Genomic DNA, 21,024 nt, shown 5'->3' on the forward strand with positions numbered 1-21,024 from the left:
AGATATTTGGCAAATATATTGACTCTCCAGGTCTATCTGCTTGTTTACCATTTTTCTGACCAGCTCCTAGCCCTAGAGCTTGGTTGAGAAGGAAAAAAAAAATCTTTTCCTCTATCCTCTTCTGTTCTGTGCCTGAGGCCTGTAAATGAAACTGACTATAATAGCTGGATTAACAGGAGAAAAGGTTTATTTTGTATGCATATGGGAGCCAACAAAGGAAGTAATTGTCTCATTGAATGGTTAAAGACTTGCACAGCTAACTTACTAGGAGAAAGGAAGCAGTTGAGAAAAGGTACCTTAGGCAAAGAACACAGTTTTTTTACGATAGATGGGAGTTAAGAAATTTGTGGAGACATTTGTCTACACAGGCATGAGTGGTCTTGCTGTCTTCCTTAGCATCATAAACTCCCCTGGAGACAGGATTTGGAGTAGATTTCATTTGTGTTTTCTCTTCTGGGCATAGACCTACTCTGGAGGGAAATTTATGGCAACCTAATTTCCCAGAAGGTGCTGTTTTCAATCAGAAAAGGAAAGCTCTGAGAAGGTTATTCCCCTCCCCCCTCCTTTTTTTTGCATTTGTTGAATCTCAGTCTTCAGCTTAAAAATAATCTTTATGCCAAAGTGGCATGTTTTGGGGTGGTGTGTTCTGAATCCTCTCATCTGGAAAGCACAGTGTTTCCCCCATATTCATTCCTTTCAGGGTCTTACCCTCAGTATAAGATCCACACCTTTGCCCTGAGTTCCATGACTGGATTAGAATGTGATGGAGACCAGCCAGAAACTCAAAAAGAACTGTAAGAGAGTAGACAATTTGGTACGATGTTGCTTCATGGTTTAGGGGGATGACCTTTTTTTAGGAATTATCAATGCTCTGAAAATCAAAGTTCCTTGATTCGCTTCCAAGGGTCTGGGGTCTGGGTCGTCTGTAGAAAACCTCTTAGCAGTTTTCCAATGAACCCTCCATGGGAAACAGGACTTGACTTTTATTATTTTTTATTTTTATTTTTATTTTTTTTTCAACTTGCTCAGTGCTTTATTGAACCAAGACCCTTCCAGATGACTCAGCAGAGCCTTCAAGAAGCCCTGCCCATATCCCAAGATTCAGAATCCAGAGGTGGCTGGCCTTAGTTTAGCTGCTTCCATAGCATTTCCTTTTGAATATCTCCAAATCTTAAAGTGTGAAGATTTTGTTACAGACAGGCACATGTATACTCCTGCTGCAGGCAGTCACACTCACCAAAATGCCTTCATTTCAGTGGTTTGTGGACAAGGCATTGTGGGTCTATGGCCATCCATACATCCATCATCCATCCACACTTCCATTCGTCCATCTGTCCGTCCGTGACGAGACAGTAGCAAGTCCTGACATGGGTTCAGCCCCCAGGGTTCACAGCAGTGAGGGCTAGGTTTCCAGTGGGCTCAGGATGCAGGCCTTAACCCTCACCCAGGGGCCTCCATGGATAATAACATCCCTTTCTGAGCCACAGAAGCCAGGGCCAAGTGGGTTATGAATGTCTGTATCTTTAACAACTGGACAGGGAAAACCTAAACCTTAGCCTGTAACTATCCTGAGATGGAAAAAAAAGAGCTCAAGCATACAAACAACACTGAAACAGGAAAGAGGAAGAGCTCATGCCTGTGCTGGAGATGTTCACATGGAGAGACGGGAAGGAGAAAGGGGAGTGTGACACGCATACTTAGGAGTGTGTTAGCACCTGGGACACGGTGCTAACTCCGAGGGTAGCGGTGGCTCCTCCTAGGAGGCTGGAGCTTTCTCTCAGCCACATACATATAAACAAAGCTCTTAGGAAAAAAGAGGCTTTTCTGAATACAGCAAGACAAAGGGTTAACCCAAACAAGGAAGAAAAAGACACCAAAAAGGCTCCTGTTAGACACAAATATTTCCTTTGAGCTAGACTTAATCCAGTCTCACTTAGTCAGCAGGCTGGGCTCTCCTGGAGTGAGGGTGGGGGTGTCACCAGGATACGGAACATGACTGGAGTGAGACAGAGGATCAGGGCTGGTGCAGGCAGACAGGACACCCTCACCGTTTTTTCCCTGGACAGCAGACCCTCAGTCCCGGAGGCCACAGGGCGGCTGATGCCCAGGCCTCACAAAGCAAGGAAGGTGGGTGGGACAGTTGCTGGCCCTTCACTGGTCCTGCAGGTGGCTGCAGAGCTCTCTCCGGCTCCGCTCGCCAGCCCAGCTGCGTGTCTTGAGCTGCGTGTCTTCATTTCATCCTTGAAGTCCTCATGGTTCATGGGCTGGTAGTCTTGAGACTCACAGAAGGTCGGGTGCCGTGCGAAGAAGTCCTTGTAGCTGCCTTTGAGTATATACATCTCAGGATAGTAGAGGCTGGGGTAGTCGTTGGAAGCTCTGTCTCGTTCCCTGATGAAACGGCACATGAGGGGGCCCCGCTCAGATGAATATTCACAGTGGAAAATGAGGATGATTCTCTTATCCAGGCTGCAGGGTGTGATGGGGCTCTGTAGCAGGAAGGTCTCGGCATCCCATTCCAGAGGCAGGTTCACAGCAGTGATGTGCCCGCCTTCATACTCATAGGGGTATCTGCAGTCGACAATCACAAACTTCTCCACGATGTGGCTGAACTTGCCTGTCAGCAGAGCCACCACCATTTCTGGTGAGATGTACTTGAGATCTTGGTGCTTTCCATCCACAGTTTGTAGGAGGAAGGCCTTGGAGTAATCCCCGATCAGTTCTCGGTGGTCATTGTCCAGGATATTCTCAATCTCATCATGACACAGAGACTTTGAGCGGAGAATGCGGGCTTTAGGTTCCTCAGCCTCCCACAGCTCCTCCTCTGGAGGGGTCACGCTCCTTTTCCGCTTGTTCTGTACAGGCAGATCCTGGTCCTGTGGGCGCTCTAGCCTCTTGAGGATGGGCCGGATCACACCGCAGGGCATGGACGGAGAGTGGAAGAGCCGCTGGCACTTGCTGTACATGATGAGGTCCTGTTCCTCTTCCTTTTCTGAGGTCTTGACCAGTGGGGCACTGATGAGGCTCTCCATGCCTGGGGGAACTACATCATTCTCCTTTAAGTCAGTCTCCAGGATATCCACGAATCCATCGTCTTCCTCAACAGCCCCTGTGGAGGGGGTCAGGGAGAAGTGGCATCGGGCCAGGGGGATCAGTTCCTCTCCTTCCATCTTCTGCTCAGGGGTGAGACACATCAGGTCGGGAGCTAAGCTTGGCCTCTGGGCAAAGTCTTCTCTGCGGCTGGCCCACTCCCCAAGAGCACGGGAGTGGCTGGGATGTGTGGGTTTCCCTGGCATCTTGAAGACAAATCCATCATTCTCTTTGTCCTCCCCAGAGCCATAGGCAGCTTGGTCACAGGCCTCAGTCTTCCTCCAGGTGCCAGACGCTGGGGAGTTGGTGATGTTCCGTAGCACAGGACTGTGGCCCAGAAGCCTCCCCGGCAAGGACTGGAAACGTCGGATGGCAAACTGCTCATTTTGAATAACTCGGCTGGCTGCCTGGATGGCCTGTTCGAACCTGCCGAGCCCAGCGAGATGGTGCATAATCTGGGTGAGGGTGGTGACCGGTGAGGAAGCAGCCGCGCGCTCCGGAGACCCCAGGAGGCCATGAGCCCCCAGCCGGAGGCCCGGGAGGTGGCCAGGACGCTGGGCGCCACCTCGCATGCCGGCCGGACTGAGAGCCGAGCCTGCCATGGGCTCCGGCTGGGGCAGCTCCATCGCGGTGGGGCGGGCGGGCCTGGCGTAGGGCGACCAACAGACGCTGGGCACAGCTGGCCTGGGCAAGGTAGGGAGCCAGCCCGGGGTGGAGGGGAAGGGAGGGAGGAAGAGCAACGGGGCAGGAGAGAGAGAGGAGAGGGAAGTGGGGAGGGAGGGACACGGGGACAAGCCACCAGCCCAGGAAGCCTCTAAGGACTTGACTTTTAAAGCTGGCTCTACTCCAGAGGACTTCACCCTCAGGACTTTTTTTTTTTTTTCTTTCACAAAAGAACCTGTTCTTGTGGACGTGGAGGAACCTGTCTGGGAGCAGGAACCGGCTTTGTCAGCCCCGGGCCTGTGCCGGAGCCCAGGGAGCAAGGTTGGTTGGCGGCCGGCCGGGTCCGCGTCCATATCTATATCCACAACCATGGGCAGGAAGGGTTTGCTGTCCTCTCACTGGGGCAGGAGGCTCGGGCCTGACTCTGCTGGATGTGAGAAAGCTCGTGGGCGGGAACCAGGGGTGGAGGCCAGGTGGAAGTGCAGCCGTGGCCCTGAGGCGGGGCGTTGTCCGTCTGACCGTCTGACCGGCCCTCGGGCTGGCTGATGATTAACTGAGAGTCTGCTGTTCTGGGCCCGAGGCGGGAGGCCACCTCTGTGTGCACAGCTTGGCTTGTGACGTGAGCCACTTCCTGGTAACAGCTGAGTACCGTCCAGATTCTCCAGTGGCCGACAGATTTGTTCCTGCGTCTGTGTGGGGAGAGGTCGGAGGCAGGAAAGAGGGGACCAAGAACCTTCGCTGAAGGCCCGAGGGGCAGATACACCTGCCACAGGTGAGACACCCCGTGGGTCTGGTGTGTGGCCAGTGGACTCCCCACAGATACCGGCTTCCTCCTGGGGAGCTGGTGCTTAGCTCCTGGAGGCCCGCTAGCTGCTGGCCTTGGGGGGAAAGAGCAATCTGAGGCATATCTGTTTCCCAAATTCCACAGAGTTGAAATGAAAACTGGGATGCCCTGTGAGTGTAGGAATTTGAGACAGTTTCTCAATTCTAGCTTCACTGGGAGCTGTTCTTGGGTTGCGTTGAAAGCTGAGACTTGGCTGGAAAATTCCTGGCATGCCTGTTATTCATCGGACAGACTTTAAATGCAGTTTATCCTTCCCCAAGGCTTCCTCAGTGGCTCAGCAGTAAAGAATTCTTCTGCAATGCAGGAGATGCAGGAGACTCAGGTTTGATCCCTGGGTTGAGAAGGTCCCCTGGAGGAGGAAATGGCAATGCACCCCATATTCTTGCCTGGAGAATACCACGGATGGAGGAACCTGGCGGGCTACAGTCCACTGGGTCGCAAAGAGTTGGACACGATTGGACAACTGAGCACACACACATATCTTTCCCCAGTGAGAGGTTTGATGGGAGGGAAGTTGCTCTAAATCTCTGGAAGTTCTAAGACTCCCCACATCTGGCTGGCAGAGTCAGCACCCCTCTGAATGTGGGGGCACCCTGAGCTGGGGTACTGGGTGGAGGAGGCGCCCTGATGCCTTTGTATGTGCACATAGAGGTTTGCAGAGAGCCCCTTGTGTGCATTTAAATTCTCACTGTCTTCATTGTTTTGGGGTTTAGAATTTATGTTGATGCCTAAAGACAGGATGTCTGCAGCCCCTGAATTTTGTGATATCAGGCTGTTTCCAAGAACCCAGCCATAAGGGTGTGTGTGTGTGTGTTACGGGTATATAAACCAGATGATCAAATTCAACAATTTCCTTCCTGAGATGACGAGCTTGCTGGGTGCAGACGGGTCTGCTCAGTGTTTCTGCCTTGTCTGGGCAGTAAAGAGTGGTTGGCATTTAAATCCTGTCCTGATGCAATTTAATAAGATTTAAGACTTTTAACATTGCAGTTCTTCAACTAAAAGCATCTAACGCAAGTCGTCTGTAATAAACGAATGAGAAGTGAAATCTCAGACTACTCCACCAAGATATGAACTTGCAAATTACCTGGCAGAGATTTCCTTTAATTAAAGGGACCTGTCTGAGCTCAGTTACAACTTGAAATCAACCTGAGGACAGTTATTCTCTGTACACACCCTTCAAATAGGGTCTGCTCACAAATCCACATCTGGGTTCCTGTAGCACTTGGGGTGTTCCTATACCCCAGCCCGGGGGCTGCTGCTGAGCTTTTAGGAATGGACTCATTCTGTCACACAGAGAATAAGTGAATTGTCATCTGGTCCTAGTTGGCAGCCGGAGTGACCCTGACTATCAGTGACTAGAAATACTTCATGGTGGACCTTAAGCTCTTGCTGCAGTTTATTGCTTTTGGTAAAATGTGTGACTTTTATAACTCGGCAGCTCAATTTCTCCTCCATCCTCTGCTCTGGCCTAGATTCTAGGTGACTCGCCGAGCAACTGACTTGTCCACTTGTGTTCATCGAACCTTGAAAAAATTAGCAAATGATTTATTTGGTGCTTGGTAATTTGGGATCTTGGATCAATCTGGGAAGCCCATGATTTTAGTTTGCGTTCAGCTGCTGGACAGCTTGGTGAAAGTGAAAGTGTTAGTTGTTCAGTCATGTCTGACTCTGTGACCACCAGGGACTGTAAGCCTGCCAGGCTCCTCTGTCCATGGAATTCTCCAGGCAAGAACACTGGAGTGGGTAGCCATGCCTTTCTCCAGGGAAGCTGGGAATCAAAGCATATTTGCAGGAATTTGCTGAGTCTGTTTTTGATGATGGGAGGGGCTGAGGTGGGACGCTCCTGCCACACAGGTACCATGACCCCTTACATGACACAGTTGCACACGAGCAGACGTGGTTTCCTACACAGGCTGAAATTTACTTTCCAAAGTCATCAGAAAACAAAGAGGCGGAAATCCCACATTCCTTCTCGTGATCTCGTGAGCAACCAGTGACATGCTACCATGTAAAGAGGGGATCACGGGCCTGGGAGTCCTCAATCCTTCCCACCCCAACTCTGTCTGATTCAGCAGCTTGTATGTGGTGCCTTTTGCAGGTGGAGATGATGCAGTTATTACCTGTGTCTATTTCAGTTCTCATATCTCTGCTTGTGGGTTGTTGTGGGGCCTGCTTCCTACGTCTTGTAAGAGAAGACAGGATGGAGCCTAGGGTGGGTGGGTCAGCTCATCACAGAACCCTGTGCAGGGTCTCTGATGGAACCTGTTGCCCCCAATTTGGGGGGGATGTATTGTATCCCCCAAGTGGAAGTTTGAAATCTGTGTGGATGCCAAAGCCAGAGTGAAAACTCCTGGCAGGTCAGGTCACTGTGCTAAGGATGGGTGAAATAACGAGCCCCTAGAAACAGTTCAGAATACATTCAGTGGATGGCTTCAGTGCTCCAAGCAGTGCTGGTGACAGTCTTGAACAGGCCTGTCCTAGGGAGAAGGAAAAAATAAAACTAAAAATGAAAGGATAGGGAGTGAGCAAGAGGGTTATCACAGAAAAATGCGTGGGCCGAGATACGTGCATGACAAGATTGCCCTGTGCTGCAAGGGGCCAGCAAGGCCTCACCTGGTCTACGCTGACCGCTCCCCTTCCACTCACCTTCACTCTCTGCCCAGGCCCCCGAGTCTCTCTGTGGTTCCGCAAACGAACACAGAGGCACAGTCCCACCCCAGGGCCTTTGTACCTGCTGTTCAGCCTGGGAGGCCCTTTTGCACTTACCCGCCTGCCTGTCACCTGACTGCCTTCCCTACTCATGGGATACCTTCTTGGAAGCCTTTCTCCCATCTCTCCTTTGAAACATCAGCCAGCACATCCCACACACCCCCTCACACACAATCCTCTCTACTGTTTGTCTTCATACCTCTTACCACCTTCTAATAAGCTTATGATCTAGGTCTTCATTTTGCTATTTTTCTTCTGATAATGTAAACTTGTGGGTAGGATTGCTTTTTCTCAGTGATTAGAGCATCCATTCCCATCCATATAATGGAAGGGAAAAACAGTAAACCCACACTCAGACCTCTCAGTCAGTGATTTTGTGGTCATCGTAGAGCATAGTAGGTGTTTCCATGATTTATGCATAGGCTTGGGAGCAAGATCACTTATTACAGTGATTCTCAGACGTGAGTATGTACCAGAATTGGTCCCATGCTTAACTTTGGGCGGAATTCTTCCTGCTCACCCCCTAGACCTAATCCAGTAGGTCCAGGGTAGGCCTGAGAATCTGCTTTTCTAAGAAGTTCCTTGGTGGCTCAGCAGTAAAGAATCCGCCTGCAATGCAGGAGACTTCCTGCGAGGGAGATGTGGGTTTGATCCCTGGGCCAGGAAGATCCCCTGGAGAAGGAAATGGCAACCCACTCCAGTATTCTTGCCTGGAGAATCCCATGGACAGAGGAGCGTGCCGGGTTATAGCCCAGGGGCAAAGTCTAGGACAGGACTGAGTAACTAAACCACCACCAGCAGGTAATCAAACCACTGACAAGTTCCCAGATGAGGCTGGTGCCACCGCTGATCAGGCTGAGAAATGCTGATTCGTCTCTCCAGGGACATATGCGAACTGGGAGGGTCCCTGTGGGTCTCTGCAAGGGGACCGACTGTAACCTGCCTATTTTGCTTTCCCAGGTGAGGAGGAGCATGTGAGATGGAGGGAGCTGCCGAGAGAGGCGTCCTGGCCGTGCTGGTGGTCCTGGCTGGGCTGGCAGGTAGGGACCACGGAGCTTGGTGGGATGTTCTGGGGCATCCTCCTGGAGTGGGTGGAAGGCACCTGGAGGAGGCCACCGGGGAGCGTGGCTGCCCGAAGATTCTTTGTTGAGCTCTTCCCACTGGCTCCCCTTCCTCCCTCCACTTCCTCCTGCCTGTGCCTGTGTGTGCTCAGTTGTGCCCGAGTCTTTGTGACCCCAGGGACTGTAGCCCGCCAGGCTCCTCTGTCCATGGAACTCTCCAGGCAAGAAGACTGGAGTGAGTTGCCATGCCCTCCTCCAGGGCATCTTCCTGGCCCAAGGATAGAACCTGGTCCCGTGCACTGCAGACAGATTCTTTACCACTCAGTGGGGTCCATTGCCTGCCATGTCAACCCTACTCCAGAAGGGTCCTCATGTGCATGTGAGGCCACAAGTCCTCCACAGCAGGGTCCTTGCCTTGGGAGTCTTGCTGTGGTCCCTTCCCAAAGTCACTGCTCTCGTTAGAGCATTCCATTCTCCTGCCTGAGCTTTCTCCTCTGATTCTACCTGGTCTTCAAGAAAGACCTGACTCAGGCATCACCTCCTCTCTGAAGCCTTCCTGACCTTGCAGTTTTCAGGATAATCATCCTAGTTCCCATTAATGGCAGAGTTAAGGGGCCCATTGCCTGTGAGATCTTCCGGTCCTCCCAACAGCTCCTTCTCAGCCTGGAACTTTCCCAGGGTGTCCGTCAGAATGGACTCCAGGTGTCCCAGACCAGGGTCTTCCAGTCAGATTCTGCACTGCAGTGGATGGAGAGTGCAGACCCGGGGGTGCTTAGAGTAACCAGTTTGTACCCCAGCGTTCTTTTGACTATGTCTTGTGCTGATTTCATCGCTTCTGGTGTGTTTTTCTTGTTTTCCTAGCTAGTTCTAAACTCAGGGTGTTCTTACTGCAGTGATCTCAAGGTGCTGTATTGAAGAATACAGAAAATTGTGCAAGTCGTGAAGGTACAGCTTGATGAAATTTTACAAACTGAGCACTTTTGTGTATCAACAAGGAGCCCAAGAACACTTCACAAATGTTTCCTTCAGCCTCTCCCCCACCTCTTCCCTAGAGTGACTGTTATTCTGACTTCTAGCTGTGTAGATATTTTGCTTGCTTTGTACCATACACACCTATGGGCTTCTCTGGTGGTTCACCAGGCTTTATCCCTGGGTTGGGAAAACCCCCCTGGAGGAGGAAATGGCTACCCAATCCAGTATTCTTGCCTGGGGAATCCCATGGACAGAGGCACGTGGGGGGCTACAGTCCATGGGGTTGCAAAGAATCAGACATGACTGGGTAACTAAAGCTTTGACTTTGATGTGCACCTATAAACTCTGTTTCAGAGGGCTAGATAATGTTGTTGTTGTGTTTTAAACTCTGTCCATGACAGCAGTGAAAACACAACTAAAACAGAGATAAAATAGTACAGGGACGATCAGAGTGTGTGAGGTGCAGTCAGGACTATTTCATAGATGTTGGTTTCTGATGTGTTTACACATTAAGACAAGGGAAGCTGGCTCTGGGGTGTTAACATGTATTTGGGGACAGAGATGTTTGGAAGGCCTCTGTCTTGAGCAGGGTGTTTTTTTTAGGTGCTTGATGTGCATTTGTCTGTAGGCTGGAAAGAAGACATTTTCTCTGTTTGTGCGGAACTTAGGGACTCATGGGTTGCAGAGCTTAGGGACTCATGGGTTGCAGAGCTTAGGGACTCATGGGGTGCAGAGCTTAGGGACTCATGGGGTGCAGAGCTTAGGGTCTCATGGGGTGCAGGGCTTAGGGACTCATCGGGTGCAGAGCTTAGGGACTCATGGGGTTAGCAGACCAGGCTCCATCATGTTTCCAGGATATGGCTCCCACGTGACTTTCTCAGTCACAGTGGCAAAAACCTCTTCCAATGGCTTAGCGGGAAATGTTTAAATTCTGTATCTACAATTCTTCTGAGCCATTTACACTGAAGTTCTGTTTTGAAGGCAGGATTGGCTTGGGTTGAGGCTTGGGTGTGGCTATTCCAAGAGGGGAGAAGTTGTTGTTGTTCAGTCGCTAGGTCATGTCTGTTTGCGATCCCATGAACTACAGCATGCCACTGTCTCCCAGAGTTTAATTTATTCATGTCCATTGAATCAGTGACGCTATCTAACCATCTCATCCTCTGTAGCCCCCTTCTCCTCTTGCCTTCAATCTTTCCCAGCATCAGGGTCTTTTCCAATGAGTTGGGTCTTCGCATCAGGTGGCCAAAGTATTGGAGCTTCATCTTCAGCATCAGTCCTTCCAGTGAAGATTATGGGTTAATTCTAGAGCCCCATAGTGGGTGGGGATCCATTGCAAAATTCTGACCCCTTAGGAGGCTTGGAAAATTTTGGGTAGAGACTCCTTCTTTTGTAGACTTAGCTTTGAGTAGCTAAGGGAAGCCTCCATGTGTACCCAGAGGGCTCCTGCCAACCCTCTCCTCTCCACCTTACACCCAGTGTGGTGGATTTTACAGAACTTGACCATCCTGTTTCTTTACTTGGTGAATATTCACTTGGGGCTCTTATGTGCCATTTAGTTGCAGGCACAGGGATGAGCAAAATCGGGCAGAGTCCCTGCTAACCAAGAGCTTAGACATTAATTAATAGAAAAATCAATATGAAATCACCACTGTGACAAGTGCTTCACTGATTCAAAATCCTGTTCTGGATAATTTGACGTGTGTAAAGTGGTCTGGGAAGGCTTCCTGACGGGGAGACTACTTGGCTGGGAGCAGAGGTGTAAATGAAACTGGCTCTCCAGGCAGTCTCTGCCTGTGCAAAGGGACCCAGAAACAGCTGGTAAGTTTGATAGATGAAAGATGGTCTGGTGGTCAGAGGGTGGAGTTTGGGGAAAAATGAAATGGATGTGAAACTAAGCAGGGTTTTAAGATATGGTAATGTAAAGGATGATCTGGTCTATATTCTAAAGGGTGGAAATATTTTAAACAAAGTCAGGTGGGGGGTAGGGAAGGGTATACCTGATCATATGGGCGTGTTGAGAGCTGTCTGACTGCCACGTGGAGAGCAGTCTTGGGTGACGGTGGCGACAGTGATGCTGGCACCCCCTGCTGTGGTCAGCAGGACGTGGCAGGCAGCTCAGATCCACCTCCGGACCGCTTCCTCACTCCTCAGTCTCATTCTGGTGGCCCAACCGTCCTTATGGTTTTCTTTTTTTTGAAAGTCTTTCTGATGTGGACTGTTTTTAAAGTCTTTATTGAATTTGTTACAACACTGCCTCTGTTTTCTGTTTTGGTCTTTTGGCTGCAAGGGATGTGGGATCCTAGGGGCTTCCCTGGTAGCTCAGGTGGTAAAGAATCTACTACAGTGTGGGAGATGGGGGTTTGATCCCCGTGTTGGGAAAATCCCCTGGAGAAGGGAATGGCAACCCACTCTAGTATTCTTGCCTGGAGAATCCTATGGACAGAGGATCCTGGTGGGCTAGAGTCCATGGGGTTGCAAAGGGTCGGACACGACTGAACAGCTAATACTTTCTTTCTGAGTGGGATCTTAGCTCTCCAACCAGAAATCAAACCCATACCCCCTGCATTGGAGGGCAAAGTCTCAACCACTGGAACAATAGGCAAGTCCCCCCACCTTGATATGCTTTGACTTCCATTTTCACCTTTGGATCTGCCCCACCAGGACCCTTCCCTTCCACCCCCTCCACTTTATTTACCTTGCTTCGTTGTGCTTCTTTTCTCTTTATTTATTTATCATTATTATTATTATTATTTATTTGGCTATGTCTTGGTTGTGTCATGCGGGATCAAGTTGACCAGGGATTGAACCTGAGCCCCTTGCATTCGGTGGACCCCTGCACCGGGTGGACTGAGTCTTAACCACTGGACTGCCAGGGAAATTCCTCCCTTCAGCTTTTAATTGTCTGCTTTTCTATTCATTTCCAATGTTAAGTAACAGATGGGAGCAGGTAAGAGGTCTACAGGTACAGGAGGGAAGCTGGAGAAGAGGTGAATGGAAGACTAGAGGGGTCAGTCTGGGCAGACGCGCTGTCCCCCCCATGCCTGGGAGACCCCAGCTGCTACCCTCGGGGGCTGAGAAGAAATCACTGTAGGAGGACGGTACTCATGTGCAGGATCTATCCGTGGGGGACTGGAAGGGGCCGGGCAGCTGGCCACGTGCTCCCGCGCGAGTGATTTTAGTTTTGCAGATGTCAGTGTGGTGGCAGTTCAAGCATGGGCTGGAAAAGAGTTTCCAGACACGGAATTTCAGAAGGGAGTGAGTTTATTAAGAACGAAGAGCAGAGATAATGTGGGTATCGTGAATACGGTGAGCCGGCCTCCGGACAGACCAGGGAGAGTCAACAGTTTTGTGGGTTAACAGCCAATTTTTATAGCCTCAAGACAAAGAAAATTCCTGCTGGAAGGCTGGTGTTAGGTGAGTAGTAGGGCACTGTAGGTGAGCATTGGGCAGGTGTTTTTGGCTAACGCGGGGTCAGGGAGCTGGCTGGTGATGATCAAGGGGGTTTGGGGCAATGGTTACAAAGGGGTTCAATCAGTTTTGGAGGTGACCTTGGTTCTGGCTCCACCTCTGTGGCCTTGGGGCAGGACTCCACGGTTAGGACACAATGAGTGGAAGCGGAACTTCCCAGTCCTGAGGGGCAGCCAGTCGTTTACATGGAGATGCTTGGTGGAGCAGGATTTATAAAGCAGGAGGAGAGCAAGGGTCGGGGTAGGGGCAGGGCAGGAGCCCTGGATTTGGAGCATCAAACACGTGGGTCAACTCCTGCAGGGGAGGACTCGGTGTTGGGTGATCCCCAGAGCTGGTCACTTCAGAGACCGAGGTGGGTGGGGACACTGACAGTTCGTTCCCATGGCTCTGCCCGTGGTTTGGTCCTTTGCTCTACAAACTGAAAGAGCAAAGGGGAAGGTGAGGTATGGGTTGAGATGGGGACTGTTTGATGACAGTTTTCTTATGTTTGTCATGTGTGGGGCAGGTTACACACCACAGCTGATAGGATGCAGGTGAGGGAGCAGTGAGAATTCAGGGCCTCACGTCACCTAAAATAGAGCTTCTGAGTCACAGGGCAGAGCTGGAAGGGAGTCAGTTTGTGGTGGTAGCAAAGATCACTGGCAATGATGTCAGAGGGGTCTAGTGATTAGGGTTCAGTGCCACCTGTTTAGCTTAAAGGCCAGGTTCAAATGGGAAGTCTCCATTTGTCCCAGGTCCCTCCCTCACTCTTGCTTCCCTGCACAGTAAGGTCTGGACCCGCATGCATTCTTATTCCCATCTTCTGTCCACAGGGAATTTAAAGACTGTTTTGGAATGAGCAGGGTTTTGGAGTGAATAACCTCCCTGGTGCCGGGTAGTGATGGGACCAGGGTTTCAGACGCTTTGCTTAATCCTGTTGGAGTGGCCTGGACTGAGATGCTGGCAGGGCACGCCTGGGTCTCACCCCCTGCCCTCCCACACCCAGCCCCGAAGGTTGTCTCCAATCTACTCGCATGGACCCAAGTCTGAATGGGGAAGTGAAGTGAAGTGAGGTGAAGTTGCTCGGTCGTGTCCGACTCTTTGCGACCCCGTGGACTGTAGCCCACCAGGCTCCTCCATCCATGGGATTCTCCAGGCAAGAATACTGGAGTGGGTTGCCATTTCCTTCTCCAGATCTTCCTGACCGAGGAATCGAACCCAGGTCTCCTGCATTGCAGGCAGATGCTTTAATCTCTGAGCCGTCAGGAAAGTTCTGAATGGGGAAGGATGCTGTTATCATAGTGTGGAGTATGACAGGGTATCTAGTCTTTCTTTCCTCGCAGTGTAGATTTGGCCCTTTCTTTTCTTTTGTGCTTCTTCCTAAGATGAGATTCAGAGCTCATGGAAAGACCCAAGTTGGCACAGCGGCTATGGCTTCCCTGGGGAATAATTTCTGACTTTGCTTCCTCAGGCTTTTTCCCTTTTTTTTTTTTTTAAATCCCATATCATAGGGATCCTCGGATCAGAGAAATGTGCCCACGGGTAAGGGAGAAGACCCACTCTGAGTGGTTATTTAGGATCTTACTTTTTTTTTTTTTATCATTCCCAGAGGCAAAACAAAGAATAGTGATCATGTTTATCCCCATCTGGGATTAGTCTAGTTAATTTTGACCTTCTCTTATTTCTGCCTCTTTGAAGCTTGGGGACACCCTCCTTGACTCTACCTCGCAGGCGTCTGGGTCCCTGTCTCCCATCCTCTCCAATGGACCTGGCCCTACGATGGGCACATCCCCTGCAGTGCATTCTGGGTACTTCAGTGAGTGATGGGCAGGGAGATTTCTCCCCAGAAATGTTTCATACAGTAATTAGATTCCTTTAGAATCTTCCTTAAAACTTGACCTTGTAAAATTGGAAGGGGGGCGCTTACAGTTCCAGAAGGTGATAGGAACATGTAGTCTTTACTGATGGTGGCAGGCGTGGCTGAGAAGAAACTGAGGGTGTGGGCTGCCAGGGGGCTCTGTTTGCCATAAACTCTGAGTGAGGTCAGAGGGGAAAGAGTGGGAACAGGGAAACTTCAGAGTGCGAAGAACTGAGTTTATGTCCCAGCAACATCACTGTAAGTCCCGAGATGTTGCTGGTCTTGATTTCTTCACTATTAAAAGATAAGAGGGATGCTTTCTTGGTGGTCCAGTGGTTGAGAGTCTGCCTCCTAATGAGGGGGACAAGGGCTCATTCCCGGGGACAAGGGTTCATTCCCTGGTCCAGGAAGATCCACGTGCCTTGGAGCAACTAAGCCTGAGAGCTGCATCTACTGAGTCCCAATGCTGTGACTGCAAAAGCCTCTGTGCCGAGAGCCTGTGCTCTGCCGCAGGAGCAGCCAACGCAGTGGGAAGCAAAGGCAGTGCCGTGAAGAGCAGCCCCTGCCTGCAGCAGTGAGGACCCAGTGCCTCCAGAACACAAAGGAAAGCAAACACACAAACGCGGGAGGTAAAAGACGAGAAATCTCGAAGACTCTTGGTCACTACGCACGTTCTGCTTTGAATTATTACTACACACACGGGAAAGTCTAGGAAAACTCTGGCCACCACTTTGCTTTTCCTGGTGATAAGAAAATCAACTAAATGACTGAAAGATTCTTGAGTTCTTCAGGGGCAGAACACACTCCGTGTTGAGTGATTCTGCCTGAGTTCCTGTGAGCTAGAGTGGTCTTGGTCCCCTCCCTGGGGAAGGCCAGTTAGAAGTTGTCATTTCAGTTAAAACCAGTGTCAGAATGCATCTGGTAAGGGAAAAGTACAATGCTGTGAAAAGTGTGAAGGAAATAATTTTATTTTCCTCTATGATTTTCTCGGTTTTCTTGCAAGTCACATAATAGCGACTGCTTCCTGAAGGCTTGAGTGTCATCTCAAGGGCTTTGCATGGATTGTCTCATTTGGTTCTTAAATCTAATTGCTGTGGTGCTGTAAATCAATCTTGGGTCTGCTCGCCCAGCACATAGCCAAGCCAGACTGCTGACACCAGGTTGTGGTGAAGGAAAATACAGCATTTATTGCAGGTGCTGAACAAGGCAAACAGGCAGCTACTGCTCAAAAGACCCAAACTCCCTGATGGCTAAAAGGCAGTGTGAAGTGGGGAGGTCACAGGGTACATGAGCAGCTCATGGACATTGTTCTGATTGGTAAGAAAACAGGGTGGTATTTCAGAAATCAATTCTATCAGCCTTTTGGTCCAACTGGTCTGTGGTCTCTGCGCTTGTGGGGAGCAAGCAGCTAACTTCTTTCACCTGGTGGGGGTTTTGGAATCTGCGGAACAACTCAAGAATTTGGCTCAGAACATTATCTAGAAGACTCTTGAGAGTTCCTTGGACTGCAAGGAGATTAAACCAGTCAATCCTAAAGGAAATCAACCCTGAATATTCATTAGAGGAACGGTTGATGAAGCTGAAGTTACAATACTCTGGCTACCTGACCTGAAGAGCCGACTCATTGGAAAAGACCCTGATGCTGGGAAAGATTAAGGTCAGGAGGAGAAGGGGGCAACAGAGGATGAGATGGTTGGATGGCATCATCAATTCAGTGGACATGAATTTGAGCACACTCTAGAAGATAGTGAAGGGCAGGGAAGCCTGGCGTGTTGCAGTCCATGGGGCGGCAAAAGTCAGACACAGCTTGGTGACTGAAAAAAACCAACAAAAACAAATGATCAATAGCCCTGGAGGAGGAGCTAAGGGTCCTTGACTTTTTTTTACGGCTAAACTATCAATATTTTGTCTTGTTTGACTGTTTTCCTTTGTGTGTGTGTGTTTTTTTTCACTTCTCTGATTAAATCTGTTCTTTGGGACTTGGGCAAGGCCTAGGAGGCTAAAGCTTTTCTACAAACAAGGAGGTGGAGGAGGTGGGGGAGGGGAGGACCTGTACCTGGGGAGACCCTGCAGCATCCTTCTGGGTTTCAGTACCAGTGACCCCCCTGGTTTACAGTGAGAGGAGTGGTCAAGGAGAAGTGTGATAACTTGCCCCGTGGGCCAGGACTCGCTCCGGAGTCCACAGTCTTATGCTCTGGAACTACATGCTCACCTGTGGGAGTTTTAAACCCGACACCAGATGCTGTGAGACTCTATGAGGCTGTGAAGGCCTCCCTTGAGTGTTCTTATTGAGGGCTCCCTCTCTCCAGCATCCTTCTATGTATTTTTCCTCTCTGTGTCTCCCCCATGGGTCTCTTCTCATCTTTGGAAAAGACCTGCCTCAGTGACAGGTCTGTCCTAAGGGTGCTGGGGGAGTGTGGTGGACCATGATCATGGCAAGCTAGGGTCTCCGCTCGCTGTGCAAAGAGACACTTCCTTCCGCTCCCCACTTTGAGCCTTGAAATCTCCTCAGAGGTGGAAATCATCTGTCTTCCCTGTTTCAATGGGAGGAAAATCCGCACTTCATAGTGAGGCTGAAGAACTTACCTGAACTAACAGAACTGGGATAGTGGTGGCTCTCTGGACAGGCTGGGGTCAGATACTTCAGGGAACGTTCCCTCTGGAGGAGGGGCATTGCTCCCCCCATCCCCAATCTTGCTGGGATTTCCGTGGACTGTGGAGTTGGGAGTGTGGAAAGGAGGGCATGGTCGTGGCTTCTTGTCCACTGGCAGCTCCTGATTTACTGGGAGCCTTGGTGTTGGGACCAGCAGGACATGGAGTCTGAGCCATTAGATGGTCCCGACTGGTACGCAGAAGGGCTACAGGGTATAGCCGACCTCTGTAGAGTCATCTCCTCACCACCTGCAAAACTGGTTGTCTTTCAGCCTGTGGATCCGGCAGTGAAATCATAGAGGGTCCCAAGAATGTCACGGCCCTGAAGGGCTCAGAGGCTCGCTTCAACTGCACCATCTCCCAGGGCTGGAAGCTCATCATGTGGGCTCTGAGAGGCACGGTGGTGCTGAGCATGACACCTAGTGAGCCCATCATCACCAGTGACCGCTTCACCTCGGCGAGCTACCAGGAGGGCGGGAACTTCATCTCTGAGATGATAATTCATGACGTGCAACTCAGTGATGCCGGGCAGGTCAAATGCAGCCTCCAGAACAGCGACCGGGATGGATCCGCCTTCCTTTCCGTTCAAGGTGTGTATGCAGGCAACTCTGAGGAGGAGCACTTGGAGTCCTCTGGGTAAAACATCAGGTTGCAAAGAACCTTCTGAAGCTCGTGTCATGTGGGGACGTCTAGGGTCAGCCTTCTGTTGGTACTACGCTTGGAATTATTCTGAACTGATGGACATTGTGCTGTTTATCTATCACCTCCCTCTCTCTCTCCCTTCTTCCCTGCCTTCCTTCTTCTGTGTATGGACTTGCCTTCGGTTGATACTATGCTGAGGATTTCTCTGAACCAACTAGTGTTTGTTGTTTTGCCATGTGTTCATTTCTCTCCTCCCTTCCTCACTATCCTTCTCCTTTCTTTCTTCCTGCTTCTCTTCCCCTCCCCTTCCATCTTTCCATTCCTTTATTTTCCATTTTCTCTTATTAAGGCTATGAAAGACAGTTTTTTAAAGTCACTTTCCCATCTGACCAATTTCAGTATGAACAGCTTTTCTGGAAGTATATCCTGGAATTCTAAGGCCAGTTGTGGTTGTCCGTCTTCAGCTTAAAAATAGAGTTGACAATCATTGCCCCTTTCCTAGTTTTTCATATCCTGGCTCTGTTTCTTTGCCTGACATCATTTATCAACTTTGAATCCTGCTTTAACTTTTTCCTCTTTCTGGCTGAATTTTCCTAATCTCTTTCCTGCCCCTAGTGAGTCTTACAATCAAAGGTGCGTGTTCACTCAAACTTACCATGTCTTTTAGAGAAAATAAAACAGTAACAAAATTTTTAATAATGGACAACTTATTTTTCCTTTTATCATTCATTTTCATTATAGGGAAGTTGTGGCATCAAAGGTAATTTTGAGGTGCTAAAGATTATGCTACATAGTGAACAAAATAGAAGGATACTTTACAAGGATTCAGAATATATCAAAGTTTAATCATTTTGCATTCCTTGAAAATGTAACTGTAATATTTATAGATGTATTGGAGCTTTTACAGTTCCTAATTTCTATGGCAGCATCTCATTTAACAGACTACATTGTGGCTTTGAAATTTTTCTTATGTGTATTTATTTGTTAGTTTAGGAGAAATTTCCAATGATTTGGTCTGTATCTGCACTGCTATCAAATCAAGTTTGATAATGTTTGGTGGAGATACAGGTCTACCTATTTCTACTTGCTTATTTTTAAATTTAGCCAAATTGTTTTATCTTTATTTTTATGTCTTTGATTTCGTGTGGTTTAATTAAGGGCCCAATGATATTCTCTAAAGAAGTGATCGTGTGAGGCTACCTGGATTAATGGCTTAGTTTGCACAATGAAACTGTTACTCTAATAATTTGTGGTGTAAAGGAAAGAGCACAGGACAAGGAATCAAAGATATGAGTTCTGGTTTTGTTTTCATCCCACCTTGGTGACTCCTGGAATGGCTCAATTTCTTTATCTTTAAAGTGGGGATAAGGCTCCCACAGATTGAGACAGAATTGCGTCCATTTACCCTGATTGTAATGATCTGAATGGTACTTCATTCAGTTCACTTCAAAAGGGTGTTTTTTTTCCCCTTCCCGTGTATCTACAAGAAAAATAAAGAGATCTTACATAACTGTCTGCTGAGTCATCCAAAATCTATGTGGATGTTCTAGCTATCACCTTGTGAAAAGTGTTTTTCACACCGCTGGATGACCTTTGTGAAAGTCCGTGAGTGGGAAAAAGTGGATCACATATACATACTGAAAAAGAAGATGCTTCAGGTTGAGTTTTTCTATTTACTGCCCAGTCCACCAATTAATCACACGCTGAAATCTAGACCTCAGGTGTTTTGAGGGCCACTAAGACTGGGGTACAAGGTCACTAAAGCAGTAGTATTCCTCCTCAGCTCCTGTCTTCTGAAACACCTCCATCATGAAGCAATGAATGAAATGGAAAGAATAAGCACAAACCCCTGCAGCCTGCAGAGGGGCAAATCCATTCCTCTCTCACTATATTTACGGAAATCCTTGAGATAGCTAATGTGCTTCACTTACTTCAAGACACTATTCAAGAAAGAACTAATGGAAAATCTAACATTTCAGAGGAAGAAGGGCTTTCAGAGCTGATTCTGTTCAGTCTAGTCTGGAAACTCCCCAGCGTCTTCCCAGGTTCTCTCAGGGTGGTTTATGAGAATACATGTTTCCATAGTCATATTAAGATGTTATTGCCTTTCTCGTACGTTGTCATGAGTGTACAGGGAGTTTCCCACTGAACACTGGGAAGGTCTGCATAATTGAGTAGACCGGCATTTTCCAAGTGGCTGATGTATGATACAAAATCATGCAAGGATAAAAGATCCATTCAAAGTGCCAGATAGAGCAATGAATTCTAATGTAATGGAATAAAAGTTTATTTGTGTGGTTTCAGTTTACAGTGTGTGTGAAAGTTGCTCATTTGTGTATGACTTTTTGCAACCCCATAGACTGTAGCCAGCCAGGTTCCTCTGTCCATGGAATTCTCCAGGTCAAAATACTGGAGTGAGTAGCCATTCCTTTCTCCAGGGGATCTTCCCAACCCAGGGATTGAACCCAGGTCTCCCGCATTGCAGGCAGATTCTTTACCATCTGAGCCACCAGGGAAGCCCTCCACAGTGTAAATAAACTTTAAGAAAACACTACTGTCAAGTTTTGGTGTAGTATTAAAGAATAGCCATGATTATCTGAAAAGCCTCCTTACCACTCCAACCATATATCTGTGTGAAGTTAGATTTTCATATTCTCTTTATATAATCCAAAGAAAGCAATATATGGCGACAGATTGAAAGCAGCCACATGATGTTAAAGAGATTTGCATAAATAGAAAAGTGTCATTTTTCTTACTAAATTTATTTAGGTTAAAATATATTTTCATAAAAATATGTTAATCCATATTAACCAGCAGAAGTGTTAGTTGCTCAGTTGTGTCTATTTGTGATCCCTTGGACTATAGTCCACTACGCTCCTCTGTCCATGGAATTCTCCAGGCAAGAATACTAGAGTGGTTAGCCATTCCCTACTCCAGGGGATCTTCCTGACCCAGTGATCAAGCCTGGAGCCTTCTGCATTGCAGGCAGATTCTTTATCTTCTGAGCCATCTGGGAAGTAATGGGTTGCTGCTGCTGCTGCTAAGTCGCTTCAGTCGTGTCCGACTCTATGCGACCCTATAGACGG

The 21,024-nt window shown here is 48.8% G+C and overlaps 1 protein-coding gene and 1 pseudogene across 13 annotated transcripts in view; one reads left to right on the forward strand and one right to left on the reverse strand.

The window, feature by feature from the left end:
- Positions 1-2,110: 2,110 nt before the first annotated feature.
- LOC138426923 (M-phase inducer phosphatase 2 pseudogene) lies at positions 2,111-3,713 on the reverse strand (annotated as a pseudogene).
- Positions 3,525-21,024, forward strand: part of IGSF5 (immunoglobulin superfamily member 5) — a 51,420-nt gene continuing 33,920 nt past the window's right edge. For 2 of the 13 annotated variants that reach the window (XM_069566011.1, XM_069566081.1), the window contains exons 1-3: positions 3,846-4,071; positions 8,267-8,346; positions 17,569-17,886. In XM_069566011.1, coding sequence (XP_069422112.1) covers positions 8,286-8,346; positions 17,569-17,886 — 379 coding nt within the window. In that variant the 5' untranslated portion in view covers positions 3,846-4,071; positions 8,267-8,285. Of the gene's footprint in view, positions 3,781-3,845; positions 4,072-4,129; positions 4,523-8,266; positions 8,347-17,568; positions 17,933-19,297; positions 19,454-21,024 lie in introns of those variants that run through there. The other 11 variants (XM_069566092.1, XM_069566015.1, XM_069565996.1 and 8 more) reach the window with 11 other exon arrangements.

Source organism: Ovis canadensis, chromosome 1 (assembly GCF_042477335.2).
Source record: "Ovis canadensis isolate MfBH-ARS-UI-01 breed Bighorn chromosome 1, ARS-UI_OviCan_v2, whole genome shotgun sequence".
NCBI classification, from domain to species: domain Eukaryota; kingdom Metazoa; phylum Chordata; class Mammalia; order Artiodactyla; family Bovidae; genus Ovis; species Ovis canadensis.